The sequence below is a fragment of the Blennius ocellaris genome, assembly GCF_963422515.1.
Source record: "Blennius ocellaris genome assembly, chromosome: 11".
Taxonomy (NCBI): Eukaryota; Metazoa; Chordata; class Actinopteri; order Blenniiformes; family Blenniidae; genus Blennius; species Blennius ocellaris.
Window position 1 is genome coordinate 20058517 of NC_137660.1, and position 19197 is coordinate 20077713.

The window sequence follows — 19197 nt, forward strand, 5'->3', positions numbered from 1 at the left end:
GACGACCATGGCAGATTAGAGACTTTTACAGTATATCTTTCTAAAGTCTACTTTCATGTGATTAACACACTCCTGCTAACGTGTCCTTGAAGGCAACATGTATCCTTGTACTTTCATATTTCCACATCCAATTCACACTTTAATTAAAGCACATTTGTGATAAACTAACTGAATTTGTAAATTTTTTGTAACTCAGAAAAGAAGTGATAGAAATAATTTAAAAAAAACTTTCACATAAGTGGGTTTAACCGATTAAATGACAATTAAATGATAAAACGCACAAGCATTAATTTCATTATTTTGAATGTGTCCAATTTATAACCAAAATAATAATGAAATGCTGTCACTTCTGCAAGAGTGATGCACAACTATTCACTCAGTTATTCCTAATTTGCATTCACACAACATATCTTAACACATTAAATGAATCTAGTGTGACAGCTTTAAATACAATACATTACCGCATATTTGGGTGAGATTAATATTGTGTGTATAATCCGCAGCCTTTTTCTATATGAGCTTTTACACAGTAACGCAATCAGCAATGCCACGATTATCAAGTGAATAGTGCTGCACTTTTAATGAGATTCGATATGTTGCTAAATATAAAGTCACTGGCTGCACAAACCAGTCAGCTGAAAAATAACTTGTATTTTTATTTTTAAGAGCACATTTGCTGTGTCGATATAACAGTCGTTAATCATGGATTTATGTTATTTTTTTAAATGGTAGGCTTCATTTACTCTGGTTGATTCTGATTAATTCTTTCATCTAAAGTGTACACATCTAAACAAAACTGTCTCTCATGGAAAAAAATACAACTGCAAACGTCTTGATAAATAACTTTGCAAAGGTTTTCCAGAAAATACATTCAATTAAACTTTATTTTTAAATCACCTTTCAGACAGATTAATCAAATTAAAATGTGATATTAAGACAAGTCTGTGAGGAAAAAAAAGCTGGAAATAACTGAACTGAGCTCAAATGACATTCAAAAACATAGTTAAATGCATTCATAGAGTGCCAAATTGCATTAAATGAAAGAAGTTTTCTGCTGTGAAATTGTGCCTGACAGCAAAACTATTGGGAAATGATTTCTTTGATGCCTCCTGATACGTGTGAAAAATCCTTGATGATTTTTGTGCCCTCACACATAAACCAAATAAACCTAATTATAAACCCACAAAGCATCTCAAACTGTAGAAATGTGGTGAAGAAAGCCTGCAGTCGTCGAGCTCATATGACTGTGTGATGTAAGCATCAGGCTCAGGTCAGGTGAGGGCTGAGAATCCTTAAAACGCTTTTCGGCTCAGGAACTTGTAACTGAGCACTCAAGCTGGAGGCCGAGTCACAGCAAAGCACTTCGAATGAGGAAAGTCTGAGGGAAAAAAAGTGAAGCTAAAGATCCTCAGATGTTGCAGCAATATGTGGTTGAAGGGTTTTCACATTATTTCAAAACACAAGATCATTGTGTTTAAAAGGATGTTGTAAAGAAAATGTGGTCAGAGTAAAGAGAAAGTTCCCTTGAATTCAGCCATAGGGGCTATAAACCTTTATGTCTCATATAATTGCATCGGAAAACCAGTATACATAATAATGTATATCATACTTTGAAATGGAAGATGAGAGTAAATTAAGCAAAACTGTGTGCGTTGTGGTTAAAAATTTGATTTGGTTGAAAATGTTCCCATCAAACAGCCTGTATGTTGCACAAAAGAGGCAAAGCGAGACTCTCACATGACTGTGAAGGTCCTGCAGTCAGCAGGGGCAGTGGCTCCGACCAGCATGAGGCACCAACAGGCTCCTCAGAATGACTTTTTTTCATTTTTATCTGCAGTTCCGATAACTAATGCCTGCGACCATAATATATTATAGAATAAAACGCGACCCAGTGCGTCAACTCAAACGTTAACTGACTCACTATAGACATATACTACAATGAAAACAAGGCGATTGTATTTCCAGTGAGGACCTTTTGGAACGTGTGCCATTCTAGTTTGATAGAGGATCCTCAGTGCTCTACATGCCTGGGTCTTGTTCTGAAAGCTTGTCCTGAAGCCGTGCTGTTATGATGGAGGCCGTTGAAGTAGAATCATCATGTTGAAATTTTCAAGGCCTTTCTGGAAGATATTTTTTGCTTTTCACATGAATGGTGCCGCTCCAGAACACCTTACGTTTAGAGATGCAAACTTTTTAAATGTCTACTGATATAAAGCTTCTTTATTGTACTGGGCGGTATGTCCATTGCTCACAAAAAAATAAAAAGAGAAGATAATGGTGCTCATATACACGATACAGCTTTAACGTGAGTGTCTGGGTTTAACAGTGAAGGTTTCCAACAGATTTATGAATGTTTTCATGTTTCGTGCCACATCCAATGTGAACGTCCAAGCTTGTCACAGGCATTCTGGAATTTCTCCTGATTCGCCAAAACATTTTCATTTACTGTAAGAGAATGATGTTCGAAATCTTTGCAGTATAATAATTTGAAAGAAAAAATTTAATTGAAACTCTTCCAGAAGCATTGTATGGAGATCTTTTTCAGAATGGCGAACTTTCACCCATATACACTCATCAGTGACACCACCTCTCTAAAACGTTTCTTTCATAGCAGTCGCATAACTAACCTTTTGTTCATTTATCCAGTCAGTTAAAAATGTATCCGCTGTTTTTTTGGACTTATTCATTGGTAGTATAGTCTCCACTTATGCACCCTTTTGTTGCCCCGTTCAAACTTTTTTGAGACGGGTCACAGCCTACTCTTTTAAAACGATTTTGAGAACAAAGTATTCCTTATTTTCAATATCTTATCATCTTATATGTTCACTTGTTTACATTGTGCAAAATATGGCTGTATGCAAATTACTTCTTTTTTTAAATGATACTCTGCACATCATTACAACTTCAGAATATGTTTTTCAAGTTTCTTGTTTAAACTGTCCTTCATATGCAATTTGACAAACTTTTGCATTTAAATCTAGCTCTATTCATGTGTGCATACTGGGCATACATGCATGCACACACACATACATACATACATACATACATACATACATACATACATACATACATACATACATACATAATTAAACATTTTTTATTGATTTAAATTATGATTTCGAGAATATCTGGTCTCTTTTTCGTTCAGCCTTTCCTCGAGGGAAAACAGAAAAACAGCAGCCTTAAAAATGTCTTATGACTCCCTTAACTCTTGGGGATAATCAGTGACATGTCGGACTCGTGATGGCTAACTGGATTTTCAAACTAAAGACGGACAATGAGTGCATTTACAAACAGGGCTGAATGAAAACACTTTAGCCTCCCAGTTAATTCATACTTGCCTATCCAGGGCCTGGAACTTGAGCGTGCGGCTTTGTCGAAATATCTTTTTCCCCTCAAGTGAAAACATGTGAAAGCAGCTTTATTTGGGTCCGTGTGGACCGGCTATGAGGTGGGAATATTTTTTTTTAAAACAGTAAAATGAGTCTACATGAGCTGCTATTCTGTCACAGTCCATCAGGATCTCACCACACTGCTATTCAGTACCAAAGCCCAGCAATTAGTAGCTTTTATCTTCAACCCTGGTGACATCCCATTCCTCGTAGGACCCCCAAATCCTCCCTGATCCACTTTCACTTGTGCTGACGAGGCTTTTGTTGTATGAATTCCATTGTTGCTGCAATACTCAGGAGGAATGTCCCTGTGATAGATATATATTTACTCTTTGTAAAGCAACAGATTGTACTTTTTTGTCTGTATTGAAACTGGCCACGTTAAGATGCCAGTCTGCAGGAATACAGTCTTCATTATAACTTCTTCGTATGACCGTTGGGCCAAACAGTCTGTGTAATTGTAGCTTCACTGGAACAAATTAGCTGTGATCTAGTTGTTGCCAAGCTGTGGGTCAGGAGACCCGGACCATGTGATTCTAGTAGAAAATGGAATAAATGTATGGCATGGTGAGCATGTGGCCTGTATGCCCCAATACCTTATCTACTCCATTATGAAACTATGACAAATATTTACTCTTTACAGGACAGAATAAGCATACATACACACAAATAGCAATATACATTTTGAATCACAAACACAAGTACAGTTAATGTAAATACAGATTTTTTTTTCCCCACCTCCTTCTTAATAACACAGCAATTGTAAATCCCATCTTACAAAAGTGTCTTTTGTTTCATTCTCTCAGAAAAATCAGTGTTTTGGTCTGAGCGTTGTTTATTGTTCACGGGCTTGTCTTAAGTCTTGTTAATTTGCTTGGTGTGACACAATCTGATCCCTCAGTATTCAAGTCTTTAAGGTTTTTTTGTTGTTAAGTGCTCAAAGGCAGCTCTTAACGAGCCAGCTGGCTGCAGACTGGATTTTGGTTTTAATTGCGGCGGTTAATGAGTTTAAGTAAGCTGAAATAACTGCGTCATACCGGCCAAACCCTTCTGGAAATGAGCTTTGTTTTGTGCAGCTATAATTAATAGTGGCCCACGCGCACTTTTGTCCCCTTTTTACTGGAAGAGGACAAAAAGTGGGAAAGATTGGGGGGATGCTCAGCTTCTCTCTCTCTCTCTCTCTCTCTCTCTCTCTCTCTCTCTCTCTCTCTCTCTCTCTCTCTCTCTCTCCCTCTCCCTCTCCCTCTCTCTGTCTTTCTGTGTCATCAACCTCCAGCCTGGCTTGTCTTTTTCAGCAGGAGTTACAATCAGCCTCAAACTGCTCACTTCAACCATAAAAGGAGTGCTTATGAAATCATTCACATGAGAAAAGCCTCAAGCAGACATCTACCGAGCTCCTTTGTGTTCAACTCCATCTCATGTCTTCCTCCGGTCACTTGAACATGCGCCCAGAAGCTCCTGATGCCTCAAAACAATAAATAAACCTGACCCTTTTTTATCTGTAGATCAAATAGTAGCAGAGGCCAATCTTCAGCAATGTGAGCACAATTCGGAAATTCACGAAATGATTGGAAATTTAAAAATATAAAAACATTGTGACACTTTGTAAATAGAGAAGAAGAGACCGAAGCTTTGAGTGGAACTACGTCTGTCTGATTGTAAGATTAATTTCTCCTTTGAGGAATATAATTTTTCATGATGCTGCATTGTATTCTCTCAGATCTCAAACTGGCTTCAATTAGTCTAATTTAGTTTTACTGTCACAAAACGAAGGTCAACTGATACATATCTTCCTTCATGCCGTTGTTTCGATACTGGGGTCAGACTGCAGCCAGTGGAGTAAATGTGACTAGAAACTGTCTGACAGCAATGTCTTTAAATGCAAAATTCCACTTAACATTAGCAGCATTAAAAAGCAGGATCAAGCAAGCACTGACTAGCTGGTCTGCCAAATTTTCTTTTCCTCTGTGAAAACACGGTGGGCGAAAATAGAGATTAACTGCAATTAGCATTGACTGACCTTGCCCCCAACCGGGGACCGGTCATGTCTTAACAAGGCGCCTGGCAAAAGAATGCCTGCATCCAATTCTCTCAATTATGCAAACGGAGTTGAAATCAAAGTAGTTGGAGGGGGTGAAAAATTATCAGATGAAATGTTGGGGAGCCTCCGGACGAGACTGCAGTGCTTTTCGGTTAAGCACTCGGCTCCGTCTTCTTCCACTAAGATCTTCCACACTGTGAAGTGAACACAAAGAAAAGGAGTTTCAACAAATTGGGAGATTAGGGGCCAGTTATCAAAGTAGATTTATTGTGCCTTGTTCAAGCGAAGGATGAAAATACCCTGTGGGCATGGAGAAGGGGTCATGGGACTCCCTAAAGGATTACCTTGAACTGGAGTCATGAGACTTGGGCGAACAAAGACCCTGCTCACATGCTCATCATATTAGCTGGCCCTCATAAAGTGAAGAGGTTTCATGTCCTGTGGGATTCAGTGGGACCACTTGGCTGGGAGTGCAGCACCAGAGGAAAGCTCTGCCGGAGGAGCAGCAGACTGCCGCCTCCACTTGTACTCTCAAGACTTTATCTCCAGCAGCAACTGAGATAAAACACTTCGGCTCCATTAGAGGTTTGTGTGTAAGTGTGCTCATGAACTGAATCTATTTTAAAACGTATTTTCATTTCAGGTGTTTGGATCCAATGGTATTCGGTGTGGTTTAAAATGTAGAGTAGATTTGTAGGAGTAGAATTTGATGAAAGAAAGAAGGATCCCAAATTGAGGTATAAAGGTAAACAAAGTATATGTGAATGATTCGATTGAAGGAAAAAAATAAAAAAAAGATAAATAAATAGGAAATGCATTATACAGACTCCAATTCAAAATCAATTTGGTATATTTTCTATATAGAGTAATATTTGTAAATTTAGCTTTTTTTAGTTTATCAACTTAAATTATGTTTGAAATGATAACAAAATGTACTAATTGTTTATTATTTTTCTGAGAAATTCTGTATTTTGTAGCGTCCAATATTATTACAATTGATGTATGTACGCAAATTCTTGTTTACTTTATACGGTAACAGTGTAGCCATTCGGTTCAATGAGAATCAGACAATAGCGATGTTAATTTGTGCCTCCGAGTTTGTACATAGAACTATCTATTTTGGACATTTTTTATTTTTAGTTGAAGTTGTGAGTTGCTGGGGCAGTTTGTAGTTTTGCAGTGTAGTTGCCCCTTTAGCGGAGGCTGAGGGCAATTCTGCTGATAAACAGAGAGAGAGAGAAAGAGAGCGAGAGAACAGTGGTTGTTCTGTGTTTTGGGTACTTGTGATGGTCACAAGACTTCAGCTGAGTTTATTTATGGTCATTAGTTTGTCTCATATGTCCTCAGGCCTATAAAGTCTGACATACTTTTTTATATATATTTTGTGGCATTATTGATTATTACATTTATTTTATTTTGTTTATTAATTTAGTTTAGTTTAGTTTTTTTGTGGGGTTTTTTTTTTTCCCAATCCTCCCAGCATCTTCTTGAAAAGCATTGCTTCCAGTGACTCTGGTTTAATTGGGCTTCCCCCGTCAACAATAGCCTTCAGAGAAACGTGGCTTTGAACTCGGGTTATTTTGGCCCAACTGGAAAAAGACCAGACAGCAATCAGAGCAGGACCAGACAAAGTGTGTGGGCGTAGTACATTTGTGGGACGCTTTCCACTGGCAGCTTGGCAAAGTTGAACACACAATAAATTAGTCCGTATCAATAGTAGTTTGGTAACCACAGAAATGGAAAAGATAATCATGAATGCGGTTTTTGCTCTTTCATGTGCCTCACCATGTTGTACAAACCCCAGGACTGAATCCTGTTTGCCCTTTTGCATGTTGCTTCCCTTATCGGATGCTAACACTTCTCCTATTTCAGCATGGGTTACTAAAGAAATACAGTTTGAAAGTGAAAGTTGCATTTACTTTCTCATAAGAATCGCCGTCTTGTGACTGTAGTGTGACCGCACGTAATGTGAGCTAACACTCTTGTTATTGTTCTTCTTTTCTCTTTACAGGCACAGAGAGCTTGGATTGAAAGGACCTTTCTTAAAAGAGAATGTATTCACATATTTCCCAGCAAAGACCCAACCAGGTAGGCTTGGCTCTATAAAGACACCTTCAAACAGATATAAATGTTTGACTGAAGATTGAATAACAGATATTCCCTTCATTTCTAGTACAACAAAAGAAATCCAGTGTCTTCTATTACAACACTTCTTTTCATTGCTTCAACTTTATATATTAGGGAATTTTGCTTAAAAGATTTTGAACTGAAAAGACTGAGGTTAATCTTTGAACAAAATATTTTAAATGTGCTAAAATTTCATTGATGGAGTGACCATTTAATACAAGTTGCATCGAGAAAACCAGATTGGGATTGATTATATGTTAATAATTACAACAACCAGGGCCCTGCTTAACATCATGTTTAACTTATGACTGTGACAAGTACAAGTTGGATCAACAATCATTTTTATGTTCGCAAATTAATAAAATATTTGTTCTCACTTCCACTTCATGCACTTACTAAACCACAAAAGCGGGTTGTCTTTAATTTATCAGGACTTTAACGAACATAGTTACTTTTCTGCGCTGCTGAGGGTGACCAGGCAAAGCGGCTCTTTGTTCATCGAGGCAGTAACTTCCCAGAAATTTCAAGATGTTACCGCCCTTATATGCAGAGCAAAGAATGGTTCATGCCTTCACTTTGCCTTGCAGTTGATACTGTCTGTTGTCCGCCTAGATGTGCCTGTGGTCAGCTGACAACGCAGCACGTGGCCATCCCTCCTGGTGCCAACTCGCTAGAAGAAGCACATCAGCTGGTGCAGATCGACACCCAAAAAGACAAATGGAGTCTGATCAAACACACGAGGACGTATCCAACAGACTCCTTTGGGATCATTGAGTTTCAGGGAGGAGGATTTGTCAACAAGGCCATGGTAAGTCTTGGCAACAATCCCCTGGCTGACATTTTTGTACCTGAACAGAGTTCCAAAAGTATTTGAGCAGTTATGAGAGCTGACCGAAATCTGACCTTGATGTAAAAACATCCCTTTCTCTCCTCGTAGTACATCCGGGTATCGTATGACACCAAGCCCGACAACCTCTTACATCTGATGGTGAAGGACTGGCAGCTGGAGCTGCCCACATTGCTCATTTCTGTCCATGGAGGTCTGCAGAACTTCGATCTGCAACCCAAACTCAAGCAGGTGTTCGGCAAAGGCCTGATCAAAGCCGCAGTCACCACCGGAGCGTGGATCTTCACAGGCGGAGTCAACACGGGTAGGCTGCTGGCAGCTCACCATAATGCTTTTAATGTTCACTTAACAAATATCAGCTTGTGACATTAGATGATTACCTTTGCTCTTAATTGTCATTGCATAATAACCATTAAGCAATTTCCTGGGAGAGATTTGATGAACCCATTGTCACGGGTTTAAGCTTTATAATTAGAGCTTTTGTGGTGAAAGTCATCGCAAATGCGGATTGATGTGTGGATTTTGTGTGCAGTTGACGGCATTTCCGATAATGCAGGCATCTGAAAGAGTTATTGTTTACATTCTTTTCAGGTGTGATCCGTCACGTAGGAGATGCCTTAAAGGATCATTCCTCCAAATCGCGAGGCAAGGTTTGTGCAATTGGAATTGCACCGTGGGGCATCTTGGAAAATAAGGAGGATCTCATTGGCAAAGATGTAAGAATATGAAGTGTGTTCATGAAAAAGGACATTTTCATGCTAATATGTCTAATGCGTCATGTTTTGTTTCTTTTTCCAGGTGACCAGACCTTATCAAACCATGGCGAACCCACTGAGCAAGCTGGCTGTGCTCAACAACAGCCATTCCCACTTCATTCTCACCGACAACGGCACTTGTGGGAAGTACGGCTCTGAGGTCAAACTCCGCCGACTGCTGGAGAAGCACATCTCCTTGCAGAAGATCAACACTCGTAAGTCCCCCTGTCCCCTGCCAATGTCATTAAATGTGCTCCATCATCCGTGGCGTGTGTGAGTGTAAGCCAGAGTCTTTCTGGGACAAGTGGATGGAGATGTCCTTCTGTGACCTGTGGGCTTCCCTTTGTCATCCTATGCCTGGAGCTCGGATAAGGCAGGGACAGCAAAGGGATGCTCAGCTGTCACCACTGACTTCACTCCCTCTTTCCTTTGGTTTGTCTGCTCCTGCGTCACAGTGCAGTTCAACATCGTTCACTTCAACATTTTGTTCTCAGTGTTTTTCTTAGAGAAGATGACGGGAGGAGGAAATGACTATTTGTTTCCCTTGTTTCCAGGTTTGGGTCAGGGGGTCCCACTGGTGTGTCTGATAGTGGAGGGAGGTCCAAACGTTATCTCCATTGCCCTGGAGAGTCTGAGGGACGAACCCCCCATCCCCGTGGTGGTGTGTGACGGCAGCGGTCGCGCTTCCGACATCATTTCCTTTGCACACAAGTTCTCTGAGGACGGAGGGTGAGGTTTCAGACGAATTGTCCTTGATTTTTACATTCCTTCAGCCAAAAAAAACAAACAAACATATAATTTTGACATCTTGTTAAAGGCTCGTCAATGATGACGTCAGAGACCAACTTTTGGTAACTATTCAGAAGACATTCAATTATAGCAAAAGCCAGTCGCAGCAGATCCTTCTCATGGTGATGGAGTGCATGAAGAAAAGGGAGCTGGTGAGTAAGAAAAACATGCCAACATGTCTGTTACCATCATCACGAAGCTCTGTATGTGAAGAATCAAATGTGCTGATCAATAAATATTTTTGAGTTGTGAAACATCTGGTCTCCATCGTCATTCGTCCATTCCACTCATCTGTGTTTCTCCATTAACATATTGAATAAACATAATCCCCACGGGCCTGCTTGCCATTTCTCCTTCTTTTTGTGGCCATGTGTGGTATGTCATGTAATCCAGGGCATTCGCAGCTTTACTGAAGGGCCTCATTAACCTTCATCGTGTATAAATGCGAAGGCACATGTGAGCACACAGCTGTAAAATGGTGGCGAAAGTCTAATTCTGCAGTGTTAAACCTCCTCACTTTGATGTAAACAATACCGATCAGCACACAAGTTCCTGAGAGTCCTCACAGATTAATCCCAGAGTTCAGAGCGTTTCGCCAGAGTATTTGCTTGAGACTTTGAAACATAAATACCAGCAGCGTTTGTGCCTCTGCAGCAGATTTCCACTGGAATAAGTGATGTGATAAGTATTTTTTTTTTTAATAGCCAGCACATATATAATCTCGGCACTCCATAAATGTGGGTGGGAAAGATCAGCGCACACTACCACCTGCTTAGTAGGGGATCTTACTACATCTATTCACAGTAAGCGTGCACTACACAGATGGACGAGAGGCTCCATCTCCCTAATCCTCAGCCAGGTTTCTGTCTGCACTCCCCGGTCGAGGCTTTCAGTCCCCAGAGTGCTATCGTTTCAAGAGCAACCCTGCCTTCTCCACCCCCGGTGTATTAGACTGCCTAATGCACATCACACTCAGATAAGCAACTCAAACTGTTTAAAAAAAAAAGAGAGAGAGAAAAAGAGAGAGAGAGAAAGAGATCATAGCACTTTGGCCATCTTTTCAGACCATTTCGCTTTCATTGATTTAAAAAAAAAAGGCAATGTGGTGGAACGTCTGAGTCATTTGGGCTTGTTAAACACAATTCAGAGGCCACTGTGTTGCCCCCACTTAAACTAAAGCACTATGACAAACCAACAAGGGAATCTGTGTCGCTGTCTCGTCCTCAAATAAACCTTTTTACCCTGAGTGCATGGCCGTGTGAACACTTAGGTCAGATGGATAAAAACACTCAAAACACATTTTGAAGTCCCAGACCAGGCTGTTGTGTAACACTCATTTAGCTTATTTAACCAAGTTGTAAACCTTTATCCAATATACTAGCAAAAAAAACCAAACAAACAATACTTCCATACTGATGCTGATTAATAAAATCTCTGGCTGCAGGTGACACTCATGCCAATCTATTCATATTGTTCACTATGCTGCACGTGACTGTGTCTGTTCAGTACAATTTTGATTCAGTATAGTTGAGTCTCTAACAAAGCAAATGTTATAGTTTCTGCAAGAACATTCACTCCACAGGTTACTCACGTCCTGCTGCAGCCACAGTTGCAGTCAGAGGCTGCATTTCCGGTACCATTTCACTCATTCATCATCACCATCCAGTGTGTGCTATCACCACTTCACCATGATGGTTTATGCTGTTACCACCTCTCAACTTCTGCAACAGCTCTCTGTCATTATTTCTTCACATATAGATCACAGTTTTTCGGATGGGTTCCGAGGGACAACAAGATATTGAAATGGCCATCCTTACTGCCCTGTTAAAAGGTACAGGCTCAATCCTAACTGTAGTCTTACTTTACCGTAATACTTTCTCTCACTTGGTGCTACATAAACAGGCTTTCATCTGCTTTCCCACTCTTTCTCCATCCCTCTGTTGTTTTTTGTTGTTGTTGTTTGTTTTGTTTTTGCTTTGTTTATCTCACCAGGCACAAATGCTTCAGCAGCAGACCAGCTGAGTTTGGCTCTGGCCTGGAACCGAGTCGATATTGCTCGCAATCACATCTTTGTTTATGGACACAATTTACCAGTGAGTGGTCCTCGCATTCAAGCAATGCAAATTAATCATGCTGCAACAATGGTCCACAATTGCAGCGTTGTCCTCAATGTCACTTAAAACTAAAAGACAGAAATGTGATTAAAGAAAGATCAAAGGAGAAGGTTTAGACTGAATACGAGTTGGAAAGCACACATCTATTCAAAAATCTGTTTATGCATTGATGTTTGACCATAAACGTGTACTTGTGCATGTGGAAAAGCAGATGGTTGTCAAATTGATCTGCTAAAATGGGAAACTGTTGACAAGTGTGAGGTGGAATGCAAAACTTTTAAACCAATTAAATCCATTTTTCTTTTCTAATGAGAAAAACAGAGCACATTTAACCATTTTAACAAATTGAAGCTCGGGGGATTTAGGATTTTAAAATGTAATAAACGTGTCTGAACTACCACATTGTACCTCCCAGTCTCTCATCCCTTCTGCTGCGCAGACTACGTCTCACATCATGTACAAATATTTTGTTGTATGCTGGACATTTTTTTTCACAATGTAAGATATTGTTGTTAAGAGCTGTTGGGAAGTCTCTATTTGATGTCTACAACAAGCATCATTTTAAATCATCTCTATGGCACTTTTCAAACAAATTAAGTTAAAAGAATGTGTGATCTAAGAAAATAGCAACAATTTTATCCTCTACATTTTTACATTTTGAGAAGGATTCATGAGAAAATGAAACAAAAAATACATGGAAAAGGATTAACCTTTGAACATCAACCATCTGACTGAATTGTGTCGAACTACAATAAAATGAAAAAAGGCTGATATTTACTTAAAAATGTTTACACCCTATTGCATTCTTACTTCTCTCAGCCTGCTGGAGCCATCGCCAACAGTACATCCACTGTAGCCCCATCGCATGAGAAACAGAAGAGTCCTGTCAGTGCTCCTCGCAATAATAAAACTGGACGAGGCAAAAAGGGGAAGGGAAAGGGAAAAGCAAAACCTGAACCTCCCGAGGAAACAGATCCGAGGAAACTGGAGTTGATTCGCTGGGTAAGACAGGACTTTCTGGAAATCAGTTCAAATAGAGATTTAAACAAGTAATAATAATAATTGCTTTATCCCATGTTTTTTTTTTTTTTCCCAAGGTGAACTCTCTGGAGCAGGCTATGATGGATGCTCTGGTACTGGACAGAGTGGACTTTGTTAAACTACTCCTTGAGAATGGGGTGAATATCCACCACTTCCTCACCATTCCCAGGTTGGAGGAGTTGTACAACACTGTGAGTTCTAGAAATCCAGCTAAATCAAAATGAGACCAAGCTCTTAATAGTTTACACAACATAATGTAATGAAAATACATTAATTACAAATGCTTTTCTTCTTTCTCTCAGAAACTTGGCCCAGCAAACACACTGCATGGTGTTGTGAGGGACGTCAAAAAGGTGAAACAATCGCTTTCACAATAATAAACATACGGCGTTAAGCCCAACAATAAGATTCTCACATCAACATATATGACTGTTTCTTCAGGGAAATCTTCCTCCAGATTATCAAATCACTTTAATTGATATTGGTCTGGTGCTGGAGTACCTCATGGGTGGAGCTTACCGGAGCAATTACACCAGGAAGGCTTTTCGAAACCTCTACAATAATTTGTATGGACTAAAAAGGGTATGCATGGCTGGAAGGAAATCAATGATAATGGCTTGTTCATCACATTAAGTAACAACTGACTCTGAATGCAATGTTGTTTTGTGTTGCAGCCAAAAGCACTGAAGCTTCTAGGGATGGAGGTGGGATGTCCTTCCTTTCAATGTGTCAAACCAGCCAACAAGTCCAGCAACAACGTTCTGACACACTTCCTCATTTTTTGCTTAGGATGACGAGCCGAGGACAAAGGGCAAGAAAAAGGCAAAAAAGAAGAAAGAGGAGGAGGTGGAAATCGACGTGGATGACCCTGAGGTGTGTCGATTCAAGTATCCCTTCCATGAGCTGATGCTGTGGGCGGTGCTGATGAAGCGCCAGAAGATGTCTTTATTCCTTTGGCAGCGTGGAGAGGAGGCGATGGCCAAGGCTTTGGTGGCGTGCAAACTGTACAAGGCCATGGCTCATGAGTGCTCTGAAAGTGAACTGGTGGATGACATCTCCCAGGATCTGGAGAACAACTCCAAGTCAGTGCAACACCACACACACACACACACACACACACACACACACACACACACACACACACACACACACACACACACACACACACACACACACACACACACACACACACACACACACACACACACACACACACACACACACACACACACACTCACACACACACACTCCAGGTCTTGTCATGACTTTTTGTTTTGTGTTTTGCTAAATGCTACGTAGAAGTGAAACATAATGGTTGTGTTCCTTTCTACAGAGAATTTGGTCAGTTGGCCTATGAGCTGTTAGACCAATCCTACAAACACGACGAACAAGTGGCTATGAAACTCCTAACGTACGAGCTGGTAAACTGGAGTAACTCCACCTGTCTGAAACTGGCCGTGGCGGCGAAACAACGTGACTTCATTGCCCACACCTGCAGTCAGATGTTGCTCACAGATATGTGGATGGGCTGCTTGCGGATAGGGAAAAACCCAGGACTCAAGGTCAGCAAGAATGTCTTTTTTTTTTCTCAAGCTTCAGTGGTGAGAAGTGATCGACTAACTGACAGCATGTGATAAGCACTGTGATATCTCACATAGGTCATTCTGGGGATCATCTTTCCTCTGCTGATTCTCCTGCTGGATTTCCGTATTGGAGACGATGCTTCATATCAGGCACCAGGACGCAAAGAGGAAGGCAAAGACAAAGACGATGATACGAAATCCAGCAAGGTCCTGCCACATGCTGACATTATAAAATCAAATAAAATGTGTTCTCACATGTTAGTGTGGGAGCACTGAGTCAATGACAAGTTTGCTGAAGGTTTTGCTGTGGTGATACAGGACGCCAATGATGCGACGTCCCGTAAAGGAGATGAAGAAGAGGGCAGCACTAACGTCCGAAAAATCCCAATAGGCAAAAGGTTTTTTGAGTTTTACGACGCGCCCTTCACCAAATTCTGGTTCAACACAGTAAGTTTTCCTCTTGTGCTGAGAACATTAATTCCATTAATTTAGGTGTCGATTGATGGACAAATAATCGATTGATTACTTTATTTGTTTGAACACATTTTATAAAGCAAATGCTGAAGTGATAGCAGTATAGCTATAAAATGTCAAAATGTTAAACATCGAATGTGGTATGGTTATAAAACATTCAACAACATAAGACAATCTTTGATTTCACATAACATACAATAAAACTGGATTGAACAAAAACTGAAAATTGAAAACGACTTGAATAACCAAATGGGGGAGTAAGTCACTCTAAACAGATAACATTCAATGTTACAACTCTTTATAAATTCAAATGTAACTAAATGTGTGGCTTTTGCTTCATGACAGATTTGCTACCTGGGCTATCTGATGTTGTACAACTACATTATCCTGGTGAAAATGGAGCGATGGCCGTCTTTACAGGAGTGGACTGTCATTGCGTACATCCTCACACTCGGCAGTGAAAAAATCAGACAGGTACAGTCCAAACACCTCCTCAGCTTGATGGATTCAGAATATCCGAAGCGCTAAAACAAGTTCACTGACTTGACTTTGTGCAGATTCTCATGTCCGAGCCAGGGAAGCTGAAGCAGAAGATAAGCGTGTGGCTGGAGGAGTACTGGAACATCACAGACCTGGTTGCCATCATCACTTTCCTCATGGGCTTGATGCTGCGGCTGCAGCATGAACCCTACATGGGCTATGGGCGAGTCATATACTGCATAGACATCATCTTCTGGTACATCCGTGTGTTGGACATCTTTGGAGTCAACAAATACCTGGGACCCTATGTAATGATGATCGGGAAGATGGTAAAGACAGTTTGCCAAATCATGCGACACACATGTCACACGCTTGCAAATAATATGAAAAATTCACACTTTTTTTTAATGTTTCTTTTCTTTTAGATGATTGATATGATGTACTTCGTGGTGATCATGCTGGTGGTGCTCATGAGCTTTGGGGTGGCCCGCCAAGCCATCCTTCACCCAGATGAGGAGCCAACATGGCGCCTGGCCAGAAATATCTTCTACATGCCCTACTGGATGATCTATGGAGAGGTTTTTGCGGACTCGATAGACCGTAAGACTAGAATTCATAGTAAGATTCTGTTTCCTGATTCTGGGCAGATGATCAGTGTTATGTTAATTTGTACTGCTATGAACTTCAGATTTGATAACAATGCAATGCAATGAACTCTCGTTAATACTTTGTCTCCCTCTGCTGGCACATTTGTAGCTCATGCTAAAAACTGTTCCATACGTAGAAGATGTTTGATTGCCTATTCTCCTCAGTCATGATCATCTGCCTTCAAGTTTTCTTTTTCTGTGAATGTTTCTTCTGTCAGGGTGAAGGCACCAAGCAGACAGCTAAAAGCACATTGAGTACATCTTTCTCAAATACTATAATAACATCCTCTAAATGGTGTTAAAAATACTTGTTAAATTCTATTAAGAGTGGTCAATTTTAATCTTTCATCTTCAAATGTTCCCATTTTGATTAATCTGAACAAAGTTAAACTGAAGATTATAACATAGCTATTTTCTCACTCTCGCTTGACCTTGACAGAAAAACTGCATGAAAGTCTTGTGTTTATTGATTTTTAACGCTTTCTTGGTGTTTATCTGTGCTCTTCTGGGATTTTCCCTCAGTCTATGCAATGGAAATCAACCGTGAGTAGCCTTCAAGTCAAGAATGTAGATCTAATCAGTCAAAGTTCTGAGAATGCGTCTCGAGCTACGATCTGCTCCCACAGCTCCATGCGGTGAACATTTATATGACGAGGATGGGAAGAAGCTCCCTCCATGTATCCCTGGAGCCTGGCTCACACCTGCTATCATGGCCTGCTACCTCCTCGTGGCAAACATTCTTCTGGTCAACCTGCTCATTGCAGTATTCAAGTAAAATACACGTTCTGAAGTCTGGCCTGTCGTGTTATTTTGTTGGAAACGCCGACTTTGTATTCACCGGCCGTCTGTTTCTCTCTTGCGCAGCAACACTTTCTTTGAAGTGAAGTCCATCTCTAACCAGGTGTGGAAGTTTCAGCGGTACCAGCTGATCATGACTTTCCACGACCGTCCCATTCTGCCGCCGCCTCTCATCATCTTCAGCCACCTCTACATCCTCTTCAACAGGCTGTTTCGACATTGTTCCAAGAAGAAGCAGGAGGGAGAGCTGGACGAAAAGGACCGAGGCCTCAGTTAGTCTCCTATGCTTCTTCTCAACACAGCTCTTTTTACATTGATGAAGTAGCTTTATTGAATACATCACTGATCATCTACATTTACTGGAATACTCATCAGTGACAATTGTACAATCCATGATCAACCAGTGACTGACATCTTTTTTCTGTTTTCTAGAGCTCAGGTTGAATCCAGAGGAGCTTAAAAATCTTTACGAGTTTGAGGAACAATGTGTGGAGGAATATTTCCGTGAAAAAGAGGATGAGCAACAGTCCTCCAGTGATGAACGCATTAAGGTTACATCAGAGAGGTGAATGACTGTTTTCAAGTTTAGATTACAAACTGTGACACATTCACATATTAATTCAAGTATAAACCCTTGTCCTGTTCCCCGCAGAGTTGAAAACATGTCAATGCGTCTGGAGGAGGTAAATGAGAGGGAGAACACAATGAAGGCCTCCCTGCAGACGGTGGATCTCCGTCTTGCCCAGTTGGAAGAGATCCACGGAAGGATGGCGGTCGCTTTGGAAAAACTTGCCGGAGTGGACAAGCTGGAGCTGACCAGAACCTACTCTCGAAACTCTTCTGTCTGTGACCCTTCTTCTCTGCTCCGTCAGGGCAGCATTAACAGTGCAGATGGTTACAGCCTTTATCGCTTCCACATGGACATGGAGGAGTTTGCATCCAAGACAAAGGACACAGACGAGACGACGAAAAGTGGCCTGGAGAGACAGCGGAGTCTGCGGCAGGCCTCCAGTGTCAGTAACCTCAGCGCCAAGGAAGCTGGCCAGACCTTAGAGGTGGGTGGTTTGGACAGATCGAGACCCAGTTCATGTGTGGACATTCTCATCTCTCCATGTGAACAAAAGCCGGCTTCTGCGGCATCGAGTCAAGAGACCATAACTAACATCAAGCAAGGCAGCACAATGCAGCTGGACAGGCTAATGGACAAAAATAGACTGAAGCCTTCATCCCCTCCAAAAAGGACTAAATCCTTGAAACACTATCCAGCTGAAGACCAGGCCACTTCCCCTTTGACGAAGAGGAGGACTATGAGCACAATCATCGTCAGTCCTCCCGACGAACCAGAGGAAGTGCTTGATCCCACAGAAAGGGCTGAAATGCTGATAGGATCTTCCTCTTCTCCAAAGAGGACAAAATCTCTGCGATATGTCCCTTGTGAAAGCCAAACGTCTCAGATTACAAAGAAGAGGGCAATGAGCAGCATCGTCTACAACCCGGCCGATGGAGGAGATGATGTGCTGCAAACTGCGGACTACAAGTCGCTGTTGGAACAAGTCACCAGCAGTCCAAACCAGTGGCCACCAAATCTGGAGTATCAGGTGCATCCCAGCACTTTGGGCCACATGCCAAAAACATCAACAGTCAGAAACCTTACCCAGCAGTTTCAAGAAAACCCAGAGCTCAAAAAAGAAATCGAGCCCGAAGCATTCCAATCAGAGAGTAAAGAAACTCCTCCAGTTGTAAAACCTGAGCCGAATCAAAGAAAGACAATGGCCAAGAGGAACCTTTCCGACAGTAGGGAGTATCTGACAGTATCTGACGCGAAGTACATGCCATCCCACAGGTCACAGAGTGAGAGGAAGGCAAAGTCCTTCATAGTTAGCAGAGAGCGGAGAGCCTCGAGCAGTGACAGAGACCTCGATGACGACGACGACACAAGGTCAGCTGTTGGAGGAGAGGATGAGGCTACGAAGAAGACGGAGCTGGAAGACGATGCACAGGAGACGAAATGAGCGAAGGAGGGAAGAGGAACATAGAATCAAATGAGACGTGCCATCAGAAGAACATTGATGGGAAAAAAGAAATCTACATTTTCAGTGCAGTGTAGTT

The 19197-nt window shown here is 41.2% G+C and overlaps 2 protein-coding genes and 1 long non-coding RNA gene across 3 annotated transcripts; all 3 read left to right on the plus strand.

The window, feature by feature from the left end:
• The first annotated feature begins 5892 nt into the window (after positions 1-5892).
• LOC308136272 lies at positions 5893-8219 on the plus strand. Its single transcript, XR_013936825.1, has 3 exons — positions 5893-6018; positions 7445-7521; positions 8173-8219. It is a non-coding gene; the product is annotated as an uncharacterized lncRNA (long non-coding RNA).
• Positions 8220-8231: 12 nt separating this feature from the next.
• On the plus strand, positions 8232-9895 carry LOC308136271 (transient receptor potential cation channel subfamily M member 1-like; the record flags this gene model as incomplete). The annotated part of the gene is made up of 5 exons (XM_080504538.1): positions 8232-8368; positions 8498-8711; positions 8999-9123; positions 9206-9377; positions 9717-9895. Exons 1-5 carry the CDS (start codon positions 8366-8368, stop codon positions 9893-9895), a joined length of 693 nt encoding a protein of 230 aa, XP_080360664.1. The 5' UTR covers positions 8232-8365.
• Positions 9896-11724: 1829 nt separating this feature from the next.
• Positions 11725-19100, plus strand: LOC308136403 (transient receptor potential cation channel subfamily M member 1-like; the record flags this gene model as incomplete). Its single annotated transcript, XM_080504741.1, has 18 exons — positions 11725-11782; positions 11944-12044; positions 12885-13067; positions 13163-13297; positions 13409-13459; positions 13548-13688; positions 13781-13810; positions 13896-14188; positions 14440-14668; positions 14765-14896; positions 15008-15136; positions 15509-15637; positions 15721-15972; positions 16069-16243; positions 16917-17061; positions 17155-17360; positions 17521-17653; positions 17741-19100. The coding sequence occupies 18 exons, from the start codon at positions 11725-11727 to the stop codon at positions 19098-19100; spliced, it is 3882 nt and encodes a 1293-aa protein (XP_080360867.1).
• Positions 19101-19197: the final 97 nt, after the last annotated feature.